Source organism: Pyrus communis, chromosome 9 (genome assembly GCF_963583255.1).
Source record: "Pyrus communis chromosome 9, drPyrComm1.1, whole genome shotgun sequence".
Classification (NCBI taxonomy): Eukaryota; Viridiplantae; Streptophyta; class Magnoliopsida; order Rosales; family Rosaceae; genus Pyrus; species Pyrus communis.
The window spans coordinates 5,772,466-5,786,353 of record NC_084811.1 but is presented as its reverse complement, the minus strand read 5'-3'; the positions used below and the strand labels follow the sequence as shown (position 1 = coordinate 5,786,353).

The 13,888-nt window shown below is 35.1% G+C and overlaps 1 protein-coding gene across 1 annotated transcript; it reads right to left on the bottom strand.

Annotated features, from left to right (window-relative positions):
* Positions 1-5,385: 5,385 nt before the first annotated feature.
* On the bottom strand, positions 5,386-6,875 carry LOC137744253 (transcription repressor KAN1-like). Its single transcript, XM_068484115.1, has 5 exons — positions 6,602-6,875; positions 6,395-6,471; positions 6,249-6,285; positions 5,992-6,112; positions 5,386-5,869 (listed from the first exon to the last, which is right to left on the bottom strand). The coding sequence occupies exons 1-5, from the start codon at positions 6,873-6,875 to the stop codon at positions 5,386-5,388; spliced, it is 993 nt and encodes a 330-aa protein (XP_068340216.1).
* Positions 6,876-13,888: the final 7,013 nt, after the last annotated feature.

Sequence of the window (13,888 nt, the reverse complement as noted above, 5' to 3'; positions counted from 1 at the left end):
TACTTATTTTGGGTACTTTTGACTTGGTTGAGGGATGATTGCCTGCTGCTTGCGCGTAGGAATTTAGATGTGCCTCGAGGGTAATCTTGTCATTTTCACCCAAAAATCCACGTGTTGCCTTGTGATTATTTTTGGCTTCACACTATGCGCATCACATACAGGTCCTAATTGCCTATAGCAATCTAGGACATGACTGGCACCTACAATGGATCCAAAGTGAGCATACGATGCAATGTGAACATACACGTGAAAGACTGGCCCTGGCCTAGGCGAGTACTAACATCGGTGCATCAATGATGAGTAGATAACGTAAACAAAATCATACAGCGGTAAATCAATAATTTACGTCGACATAATACTATTCAATGTTGTATATATAAATAAGGCAGCCCGTAATAATATGCATACATGTGCAACTCGTAGGATTCATAATAATCTCACAATTTCAATCATCACGACAATTCTTATAACCTCAATTTAATTATGGCATCACTTAGAAAATGCATTATTAATCTATGTATGGAAACTCAAATAATATTAATACTACATAAAAAAGAAGACCCACACACAAATACTTGCGAGTTCGCATCCATTCGAACTTGGAAAGTCAAAGTCTATGATGGTAATCGCACCGACACGAAGCCTAGCTGTGGTCAGAAAGTGACCGAAAAAGCTTGCAAACACACGGGTCCTATTGGTATATGGTCCAGCCCATGATGAATGTTCTAGATTATTCTAGTAAGCAAGTGAGGTGGCTGGAGCATGCTAGACAATTCTAGCACGTTATTAAGTTGATGGAAGAAGCTAGAGAGTACTAGCTTCCTTGGTTGCAAATGGAAAGATTTAGAAGCAACAATTTTGTGGCTAGTCTAGAATTATCTAAGTTAGAGGTTGGTAGAATAATCTAGAAACTAGAAACTAGTTCTAGTTTGTAGAAGGAACTAGAAACTAGTAGAATGCCAAGCCCTCACCTATAAATATGGGTGCAGTGTTGTAATCAAGTAACTAAGTGTGAGTAGCAAAAGATCAAGTCCAAAGCTAGAGTTCCACTCCAAAAGTGAGAGTGAGAGTGTTCCACTACATATTGTGTAAGTGAAGTTTAGAGTGATAGAAAGTGTGTGTTATACTTTCTTGTATTCATCAAGCATTGTCTTTGGCTTGGTAAGACTACTCTTGTTGTACTCATCATCTTTTCATATCGTGAAGATTGATTGTTGTTTCGTGGACGTAGGCATAAATTGCTGAACCACATAAATTCTTGGTGTCCATTTTCTACTATACTTTATGCATTCTCTATCTTGTAGTACCGACATTCCTAACAAGTGGTATCAGAGCCTGGTTGGCTCGTACTACGAGATGGAAAGAAGTGGCACTATGATCAAACTCACCAACTCCAATTGGGTAACATGGAAGCCAAGGATGAAGGACATTCTCTATTTTAAAGATCTGCATAAGCCATTTGAAGGAGATGCCTTTAAGCCCAAGAACATGTCCGATGCCGAGTGGAAGAAGATGAATCACAAGGCAATTGGCACAATTAGACAATGGGTGGACGATAGTGTTTTTCACCATGTGTCTAACGAAACCAATGCCGCGAGTTTTGGACAAAGCTTGAGTCCTTGTTCGAGAAGAAGACCCCAACCAAGAAAGCCTTCTTGATTAAAGAGCTTATCAATGTGAAGTACAAGGATGGTTTAAGTGTAGCAGAACACTTGAACAATTTCCAGAATATCATCAACCAGTTGGCTACTGTGAACATGACAATTGAGGATGAGCTGCAAGCGCTCTTGTTACTTGGATCCTTGCCAGACAGTTGGGAGACCTTTGTGGTGAGTGTAAGTAACTCTGCTTCTAATGGTGTTCTTACTCTTAATAATGTTAAAAATAGCATGCTCAATGAAGAAACAAGGAGAAAGACTTCTGGCACAGATAACAGCCAAGTATTTGTCACAGAGAAAAGCGGAAAAAGCAAGAGTAGAGGACCTAGAGGTCATGGCAGGAGTCCTAGCTGATCTAAGTCAAGGTTCAGGGGTGCATGCCACCATTGTGGCAAAGAAAGCCATATGAAGAAAAATTGTCGAGTTTGGAAGAGAGAGCAAAGGGAAGGAAACAATCAGAAGAAATACGATACTGGCAATACCACTGCACTCCTATATGGTGATGTCCAGAAATATTATCTGTTGGTGAATGTATGCATATGGGTGATTCTGACAGAGACATTGAATGGATCTTTGACAATGGAGTTTCCTTCCATGCTACATCCAAACGGGAGTTCTTTAGCACATACAAAGAAGGTGACTCTGGCATAGTGAAGATGGGGAATGAAAGCTATTCTAAAATTCTTAGAATTGGTAATATTTGCCTAAGAACTAATCTCGGCTGTTAGTTGATGTTGAAAGATGTGAGACATATTCCTGATATACGTCTTAATCTGATATCCATCGGTACCCTTGATCGACAAGGTTATTATCACCATATTGGCGAAGGAAAATTGAAGCTTACTAAAGGTTTAATGGTGGTAGCAAGAGCACGACTTTGTTGTACATTGTACCGGTCAAATGCCAAGGTTTTGAAAGGTGAGTTTAATGCCGTGGAGGACTCATCTCTAGACTTGTGGCATAAAAGGCTAGGCCACATGAGTGAGAAAGGCCTACAAGTTTTGGCAAAAAAGTCTCACATTCCCTTTACCAAAGGTACATCGTTAAACTCTTGTGAGCACTGTTTATTCGAAAAACAAAGAAGAGTTAGTTTTTCTGCTCCATCTACAAAGAAAGGAAATTTGTTAGATCTTGTTTATTCAGATGTGTGTGGTCCCATGGAAGTCGAGTCACTTGGAAGAAATAAATATTTTGTTACTTATATTGATGATGCTTCAAGAAAGGTCTGGGTGTTTTTGTTGAACTCTAAAGACTAGGTGTTTCAGACATTCCAGGAGTTCCATGCCATGGTGGAGAAGGAAACTGGGAAACCTCTCAAGTGCCTTAGTAGCGACAACGACGACGAGTACACTTCTCACCAGTTTAGAGAGTATTGTGTGAAACATGGCATACGTCATGAGAAGACAGTTCTTGGAACTCCACAACATAACGGTGTTGCTGAAAGAATGAACCAAACCATCATGGAGAAAGTTAGGTGTCTGCTGAGGACTGCAAAGTTGTCTAAGCAGTTCTGGGGTGAAGCTGTAAGGACAACCTACTATTTGATCAACCGATCTCCATCAGTACCATTAGGTCTTGATGTTCCAGAGTATGGACTGGTAACGATGTGTCTTACACTCATCTGAATGTGTTTGGTTGCAAAGTTTTTGTGTATGTGCCCAAAGAGCAGAGATCGAAGTTAGACTACAAAGCTACACCGTGCATCTTTCTTGGTTATGGTGGTGAAGATTTTGGTTACAGATTATGGGACCCATACCAGAAGAAGTTTATAAGAAGTAGAGATGTGATCTTTTATGAAGATCAAACAATTGGGGATTCGGATAAAGAGGCTCAGCTAGGTGGCTCAGTCAGAGGAGTTGATCCATTAGCTTCAGATGAAGAAAGTCACGGTGACATCCATGAAGCAGCGACCAATGAAGTGCCTACAGATCCAGATAATGCTGATCAGGGGGAGCGTGATCAATATGAGCCAAACTATGAAATTGCTGATAAGGGGGAGCTTGAAGAGCAGATTCCAGGGGAACCCAATCAGGGGGAGCCTCTGGCCCCGCAAGAGAATGAAGATAAGGTCAGAAGATCCAGCAGAAGTCGAAGACTGTCTACCAAGTATTCTTCATCAAAGTATATCATGTTGACTAATTATGGAGAGCCCGAAACTTATGAGGAGGCCAGAGCTCATAACGACAGTGACAGATGAATGAAGGCAATGGAGTTAGAGATGGACTCCAGGTAACTTGGAGTCATGATCGGAATTCCTCCCTTATGGACTGGAAGGGGAGATTGTTGGTATATGGTCCAGCCCATGATGAATGTTCTAGATTATTCTAGTAAGCAAGTGAGGTGGCTGGAGCATGCTAGACAATTCTAGCATGTTATTAATAAAATATTATTATTAATTATTATTATTACTACTAACAGAGAGCACACACTTTGTGTGTGTGAACAACCGCCCACCTCCTTCCATATTCTCCTCAAGTACAACCATTTCAGTTCATTCAAACTATCCAAAAAGCATCATGATTTCACTTACCTGTATGAAAAAATGATGGTGGGACAACTTTTCTTAATAAGTGCATATTTTTATCTTATGTAAATATTTTGATACAAAATTACTATTTTGCCCTCCTCATGTCAACATTGTGTATCCAAAAGTGAGGACAAAATTGGAAGAAAATGGGGCAAAAAGTTGACAAGCCCTCTTCTCTTAATAAAAGAAGTAAATTATTTTTAGTATTATTATTATTGCTACTTTAACCAATCTAAGTGATGAACCTATTCTTATCCTAACCCATCAACTCACCCTCCCTCAACACTTTGACTAAATTTAAGGGCTTCACCTTTTTCTTAATTTGTGTTGTTTTTAACCTGAGTTGCCAATATTAGGAAAAAATGCACCAACAAAATCTTGTGGTACTCATATTAAAAAGATTTACATAAATAAACAACCAGAATTCAAAGTGTACTATCTTCTCCTAATTTTCATCTACTATTGTGACAAATATGAGAACATTAATTGACTTCTACGCAAACTCCATTTCGTTAGTTCACTGTTCACTAGACTTGAACTGATATTGAATTACTTACATATATTTATCTAGATTGAAAAAAAGAGTAAAGTCTCCTCCATATGTTCCCTATAGTCCATGGTGTTTGGATCATTGCCTATCTAACACTTTTTTATGTACTAATTATAATTACTAAGAAATGGGAGAAGTTAGTTTAATGAGACAAATTAAGCACGCATCAATGCAGAGGTTGGAGCAATCATATTGATTAGAATGGATGTACTTTTCTGTACGCACCTAAGTTTGAATTCCTATTTCTACAATTTAGGTTAGTTGTAAAGTTGAATATAGACTGTACAAAATAAAAGCATACATCAACCAATGGAACATTAATTGTCTACCTATTTTGCCGAATTCTAACCGACTCTTGCTTGATGTATAGATTCGTCGTTCATGCTAATGAGATCATTAATACAGAAAAGAAACAAGAAAGAAAGAACAATTAATTAAGTGTTGGGACTTGGGAGGCGACTAATTTCCATGTATGAAATTAAGTTCTACAACAAGACAGACACTCACAATAAAATGCAATTTATATTATTTAATATATGTTTTCATGAGCAAGTACCTCAAAATCTCACTTAGAATTGTCTCATTCATATAGTCAGATCTAGAGTACTTGCCCAGCTCTAGGCTATAACTCCCCTCTTTCTCATTCAACTTCATTCCTTCAAACTTCTGAGCTTTGAGGACGTGGGTTGTGAGTACAAACACAGTGACAGACTACTATCAACTTCATGAGTATGATCCTCATCATTCTTCCTTGATGTTAGCTTGAGAGACAGATCCAAATCAAGATCGTGGCAATCCGAAGCCTTTCGTTTCAACGTCTTCAACTGATCTTGTACTAGATTCTTGGTTACAGTGTCTGAATCTTGAAAAGGGCCATGGTTGGTGTTGAAACTTGTGCTGAGTTCCCCTGGTTTCAAGGACTCACGGATGTCATAGAGTTGGCAATCTTCTTTCAGTGTACGAGTAATCCAGGACGATTGTGGATGATCACCAAATGAACAACTTGTCAGATAATTGTAAGCATTATTACTAGTACTACTAGTTCTCCAGTTGCCTTGAAAGCCAGTGCTACATCTCGAAAACCCTGGATTTTCAAACGCGTTCCAAGAATTCGCATCGCCGTATGATCCATATCTTGGGAAAATCAAGAAAGAAAGAATCTTTTGTGAAATTCAATTCATATATATGTACATGAAAATAGTAAATTGAGTTAAGGGAAATGTTAATTTAATTTGAGTAAAATGTTAATTTGTAACCTGAAGCTGGTAGTGTGGCTTCGGTTATATAACTTATATCCTTGAAGCATGGGGAGTTGGCTGAGGTTATAAATATTTTTATCTCCACATTCACCAAGATGGCCTTGACGATCCGGTAGTACTATCAAAATTAAGGTCATAGATTTTGTAAGAAAATTAACAATATTAATTGAGTATTATTAGTAAATAAACAATGAAAACCCTAATTTATCTTAATCATCAATAGGAGAATCCAAGATTGCAAATCTTGTTTATACCTTGGCCTGCGTCGTTGATCTTCTTGCTTCTATACATCTGATTAATGAAAAACATAAAGAAAATAAACATTTCAGAAAATTCACAAGCTAATTATGCTGAAGTTCAACAATGATAGAAATTTCCAGAGATTTTTAAATCCAATAACCTGTAAATGGCTCTTGACATGTGCAATACTTAGTCCCTTAATGTTCATCAGCTGAAGAACCAACTTTGGTGTAGCTCCTGGACCAAAAATCGTCACCCAAAACCATATTAAAAATGAATTTAATTAATTCCTAAAATTGAATGATCGTTAGATGAAATAATGAAATTAAGCATAAATGAAAGGGTGTATGATAGAGAGGTAGCTCACTATCTTGACCACCAAGCCTCTCCATGGCGTGGATGAAACGAAGATGAAGATCCGTTGTCCATCGGAGCCTAGGCATCTTGGATCTAACATAAGGTCTAACTGATACCTTCTTTTGATCACCTTCTTCAACTGTGCTATTGCTTGAGCTTCCTCCGTTGTTTTTCGGCTTACTACTTTCTCCATTGCCGTAATTCTCCCCGCTTTCGCTTCCGTCCTCATTTTGTTTATCCGAGGGACTTGTCTTTGAGCACTCAGAGCCTCCCTGGCTCCCCATCATAGCTTGATTAATCTATTCTATTGAAACTCGATCGAGACAAGAATAAGGATAGAGTAATTTTGTGGATTATAGTTAAGGGAACTAAAGGAGATAATTGGGGATTAAAGCCTTGAGTAGGTCGATCGATTGGGAAGACGATGAGGATGAACTTTTCATGGTCTGTCTTGCAGCAGCTGCTGTCCGTATTCTTTTCTCTTCTTCTTCAGTGAACACATGCTCAGACAGAGAAGTATAATTATTTACAACAAAAGAGACATCTGAGTAGCAAGACAGAATCAGCTAAGCTCTATTACAATACAAGAAGTGTGCGAAACCCTAGATCATGACAAAAGATGGAGAAACTTGCCTCTCTCTTTCCTCTCTCTCTTTGGGGATAGGTTTTAAAGATATTTTATTTACAGATATAAGGAAAATAGGTATTTTTAATATACATCATGCATGCATGTATGGATGTCATGCAATGCATGAAATAACAATATTTCTTGTGTCGAATATTTTCTATCCCAGCTAGACCGTGGTCCATCATTTTTATAATCAAATTCCAAACACGGGATAATTACTTGGTAATCACTATGCGTACCCCAATCGAATGGGTGCGCAATATATATGTCTTACTTTAAACAATAAGAGAGAAAGAAGGATGTCATTAACATGAAGAAATGGGTGTAGGGTTAGTCTACGAACGACACCCTTAAAATAATATAATAAAAAAGTGCAAAAACCTGCTCTTATATTATCACATTTTTCATATAACATCTGTACTATTTTTTTTAACGAAGATGAGACTCACATGTGTTAATGGGCCTTAACTCTATTAGAGAAGTGATAAAAATATAGTATATAATTGTAGCATTAGTAAAAAAAGAATTCGTTGGTATCGTTTAATTTGAATAGTAATTTTATATAATCACGTTTATGCATAACATACTACTTTAACAGCGTAATACGGTGTCCAACGTAAAAACTATTTATTTTTTATTTTTTATTTTTATAATAGTACCAATGTCATTTTGTGTTATTAACAATAACATTATCAATATTATGTAATATTTAGACGGTAAAACTTTGACGATAATAGTGCAATCATACCTTCTTCTAATGCAAACATTGATTGTTAACGTAGTGTTAAAGGTGAAACTAGGAAGCCCAAAAGTAGTTATAGATAGTTAAATAATTCACTAATAACTTGCATCAATACTGTAAAAAGACATTTATGGTGTAACAATCATCAGTAGTAACTTGGTAGTGTAATAGCATATGTTGTTCAATATCCTAATGGAGAGGGTGTTGGGTTTCTACCCATGCGTCCAGGGTTCGAAACTCCTCATTTCCTAAGTTATTGTAATAGTTTCCAACCTTCTCTTCTCTTCTCCCCTTAATAATAATAATAATAATAAAAGTTGAAAAAAACTTGGTAGTGTAATATTCTTTATCATTACATAGCTCACTATTATTATGTAATCTATCCTATCAAATATCAAAACTCTTTTTGTCAGCCAAAAAGATAAAAATTACTTTTATATCCCTTTAAAGTTTAATAAGTTGAATAAACAAATTGAATTCAAGTATAGCTTAGTAATATATTTTTTTAAATAAAATAAAAATAAAAATTTACTTTTATTAAGGAGAGGGGACATGAGAGAGTTTGAAACTATTTAAAAGGAGGAGAGAGTTTCAAATTCGGGACACATAGATAAAAGTTCAACACCATATCTACTAGAACATTACATAGTAATATAGATAACAATACACAGTGCTATATATCTTTTTTCTTCCACATCCCTCTTATTTTGCAAGTAATAATTCTCTTTTTTATTAAAAGAGTCCAAGCATAAACTGTGCAGCCCTTTGCTCTAGTTGAGTTACTTTGCCGTATATTAGACAAGTAGGCTATTAGGTTTTATTATCTTAGCAAACAAGGACGGTTTTATTATTTTCAGCAAAGACTAAGAAATTGGTCTTTTATTGATAAATATTTCACGGTTGGAGTTGAACTTAAATAAACAACTTTCAATTGGTCTTTTAGTGTAGAGTTCACTCTGATACGCTGTTAGCAAGTGTAGAAGAAAAATAATATTAGTTAAATAACACCGGTGATAAAAAATTCAATCCTTTTAATGACCAATTGTTAAATTGTACATCTTTAATTTTCATCCATATACGAAAGTTTAAGTTATGTGGCATAACATATCGCATGAAGAACGCAGTTACGAGCAGAAAATACTGAAATTAATTAGTTTAGGGGAGCTTTGACAATTTTTTTTTATATAAATAACCTCTTTATTTTTTTCTATTTTCCTTTGTGATGCACATATGGAAGTATCTAAATACGGCCTGATACGTACATATCATACTTAGATCCATTTCATGGACATAAGTTCAGTTTTAAGTTTAACTACTATATATAGAGACATCGATTGTAATTAGATTGGATGAAATATTATCCTCTCAATCTATATACGTGAATGATAAAATAGAAACTATCATTATCACTCCAAAAAACTGTCACTATATATACACTACGTCGTTTACATTTTCTTATGTTTTATAAAGACTGAGTGCATGATAATTTTAGTGTGTGAATAACTCTCATAATATCCCAAAAATCATCAGTAGAAGAGCTAAAGTAATTTTTTCTGGCACTACAAGACACCACGTCATCTACCTTAGGTCAATGCTCGTGGTAAAGTACAATACACCACCGTCATGTTGCTCGTGGTGTATCAAGATGTTGTAAAAGTTAGGGTCGAAGAAAATTGAGGTTTTATAATAAAATTAATTAGTAATATAGAGAATAATCTAACTTATTTATAAGCTTATGTAAGGTATTAAGGTTCCTCTTCTCATCACGTGGATTCATTGACAACATGTCTACATGTGACAAATGTTCAAGTCTAGCACGTGTACAACATAAACGGAATGACGTCGAGCAAGTGTGACCATTGGGCTTCACATGCAGGACAACTTACTCCGCTACCATGAAAAAAGTTAAAGCTTCACCATAAAATCAATTAATAAACATGAAGTAACCCAAATACTTATAGCGTATTCGAAATCGATCTTCTTTTCATCCTCAATAGGGGATGCTAATTGCTTTACAGGAATAATATATCACAATCATATAATGGATATATCACAATCATTTAAAGGGGTGACTCTCTTAAGCTGGATGGTGCATGTGTAATATCCACCATGTATATATGTCCGTATGTATATATATATATATACTGCCTTCTGTCGGGAATCACGGGGATTGTTCCCTTTTGAGATTTGGCCCTTGATGCCACCTACGTTACCTTTCTATATTTCTTCCACACTGGCACTATCTTCTTAATTAATTTCCAAGAAAAAATATTTAACAACTTTTGAAATGATAAACAGGAGAAAAATAGTAATATATGAAATTTTATGATAGTTGCGTGGTGTTTATTTCATTCAAATTTTAATACGTAAGTTTTTGTTCATTAATATGCTTTAGAAATGGAACATATCAACTTTGTTTTTCATCCTTATTCTAACACGTGCATGACACACTGTGTGATTTGTGTTCCGATACTATTATTATTATATTTTTTAATAAAATACATAGCAGAAAGAAAAAAAATGACACGTTGAAATTAAGCATGCTAGAAATTTCTGGAACATTGTTTTGGGGCTGGAATTGAATTCAAGTTTCATGCATGATTTTATATCATCATCATCAGATTCAATTAGAGCAAAGTCTATGCTTTTAGGTTGTATGAGAAGTTTTTCATTCTTCCCACGTGTATATATCAGTAGGCCGCAAATATTAAGGGCCAACAAGGTAAGGCACAGCAAGTCATCCCTTTTCTTTTTAGTCACAGGGTTCTTGCAACTAGCTAGCTATTTAACCGTGGCATATGTCAAACTTTAATTTTCTCTTGGAATAATCATCACAGTTAGTAATCTTTTGGTTAGTAAAGTATGCTAGCTGTGTATATATGTACCATAGAAATTAGATATCTTAATGTTTGGTTTAATAGTATTTCTCCTTTTAAAGAAGCAAACTTAAAATAAAAAAAAATACTAGGCTCACTTCTCTATGTGAGTATGCTGTGTAGGATATATTTTCTTAAGTAATTTAAAAAAAAATTGCGGTCAGTAAAATTTACGTAGAGATATCGATATCGTATTGAACCATTGCTTATAAGGTGAATTCTTATCTAAAATTTGATTCAAATTGAGAGTTTGGTAACACATATCACTACCCAAATTAATAGTATCTATTGATATAAGTGTTGAGAATGAATCCCACATTGATGAGATGAGGAACTTTGCATGAGTTTATAAGTAATTTGGGTTACTCCCTATTTTGCCAATTGATTTTATGGTGGAACCTCAACTTTTTTCATGGTATCAGAGCGCGTTGAGAATGAATCACATTGATGGGAGGAGGGACCTTGCATGTGCTTTATAAATAAGTTAGGTTACTCCCCACATTGATGGGAGGAGAGACCTTGCATGTGCTTTATAAGTAAGTTACGTTACTCCTCATATTACCAATTGGTTTTATGGTGGAATCTCAACTTTCTTCAAGAAGAATAAATCCGTCTAATTTATTAATTGCAAGCTACAACTATATATCATGAACCTTCAATTAAAATTCTTTTGAGTCTAACAAATCAAGGACTACATAAGATTAGCAGCAATGGTACTGCAGAACGCGTATATGGACGAACTAATTAACAAGTTAACAAAGAAAAATACTTCAAATCACAGCTTTGCTAGAGATGAGGACAAACATATAGCAGAAGATAGACAGAAACAAAAGCCATACTGAATACAAAAAGATTCACACCAACACTTAGCCTTTGAGGTCAACGGCCAACCGCTCATCTGTCCCTTTTTCTTCGCATTCATACTAATATTTTATGTCCATAGTTTAATCTGCATGAGAATACGTGAGCCAATTAATGCGGATATAACCCATTATTTGAGAATGAGGATGTCTGTCGTCTTCTAGGGCCTCTCTGCCCCTTGACACATATTTTTATTATTATTTTATTCACAGTAGTAGCTAGGGCATCAATGCCCGCCCGCATCTCTGTAATATTGTAATGCATGCCTCCATGCAAGCATGGTGCACTGCACCATATGATTTCCATGCAAGCCGGCTTTTAAATATATGTATAAATAATTTTAGGTATTTTCAAAGAAGTTTCATAACTGCTCCAGTGTTTATTGGTAGGTGGGATCGATGGTATTTCCTTCTGTATTATTAAAACAAAATTGGTGCATTTACACGTAGACCGTGAAAATTAATTTCATAATAAACTGATGAGGAAGTTGGACCTTTGAATAAAGCAGTAGAAAATAGATCGATCTTTTCATGAAGGTCCTGCGCTTCATATTCCCTTATAGTTATACCTAGGGGTGGTATTGGTACGGTAATCCCATGTACTAATTACCATATCAAACTTTTAGTATAACAAAATCTATTACCATTACCGTGCCAAACTTTTGGTATACTAAATTTCGGTATGCCAAATAGTTTAGTTGGTTTAGTTGGCATGATATGGTAATGATAATTACCACTTTGTTTTGGGCTATTCTTTTAGGCCAAAATTTGATTTTTTATTTTCAACCCAATTCAAGGCCCAAACGTGTTTTGGCCACTCTCTTTGGGTTTCTAAAACTTTTTTATTTAATTATGAGAATTTTATAAAGATTCATTTAAGAAACAAGAAGTAGATAGATGGAAGAATTGCTGAAAGAACCCAATATCCTTAAAAAAAATAGTACAAAGATTCCTAAATTTCATCTCTACATTCTTTAAAATTGTACAAAAATTAACTTGATAGATGAAGCCAGAGAGAAAGACATCCTAATTTGATGAAGAAGAAGATGAGATGGACTGTGAAGAGAGAGACAGTTGTCGGAACGGGAGCAACATAGATGAAGCCGATGGCTAGATGAGTGAAAAGATGAAGAGTTGTAGCGCAAGAACGCTTAGGCTTTTTATTGGGAAAGTAGAGGTTAGAGGGTGAGATGATTGAATAAATGACTAGAAAAAAAATATAAAGTGCATATATAATGATAATAATACCTAATTATATATATAAATGAATAAATAAATGATATAATATTAATATTAGTGGTACGGTACGGTATGCCACTGGTAATGGTTTTGAATACCATTACCGTACCGAAAATGTATGGTATGGTACAAATACCGTACTATTACCAATGATACAAATTTTTTGGCACAACTTTGGTATGGTACGGTTGGTATGGTAATTTGGTAAAAAATTCCACCCCTAATTATACCATCCGATTATAAAGTGATTTTTTTTTTTTTTTTTAATTCTTTATCTCTTTAGTCGCATTGGGGTCATGAAAGCTCAAATATACCTACACTAGAGAAGTGACTCCAATATAATTATCTATTAAAAAATTAGTTGAAGTGATGAATTTTTAATTTTTGAAATGATTAATTTTTAGTATTTACTTGATATATAGCTCATTTTTAGTTTTTAACAGTACCAAAATTGGAATTTCCAAACCTAGACATATATACGGTATAAATTCACTAAACTTTATCCATGTATATGTATACTTAAACAAAACTCTTGCTAGGGTTGTGCTTGATAACAAATGCTGAATATATGATGTGTTCACATAAAATCATATATATGGAACAGAAAATAATTTAAAATATCATAGAGGTAACACGTGGACTTTTGGGGTTAAAAAGACAAGATTATCCTCGAGGCACATTGGGATTCTCACGTGGCATGCAACAGACAATAACAGCTCAGTCAAGGAAGAGTCAAAGGTGATCAATATGGTATTTATTCAAATCTCTCTCATCACTCCTCATCAATCTATTATTGATTTTATTCAAAAGGTAACTCTCAAAACTTTCTATTTAATTTAGGAATAATTGTCATGTTAATTGCAAGATATTATTTCACATATTATTTTGCAATTATTCACCCAATTACACCATATAATGTCGGCCACCCTCTTATAAATACGCCACTTACCGA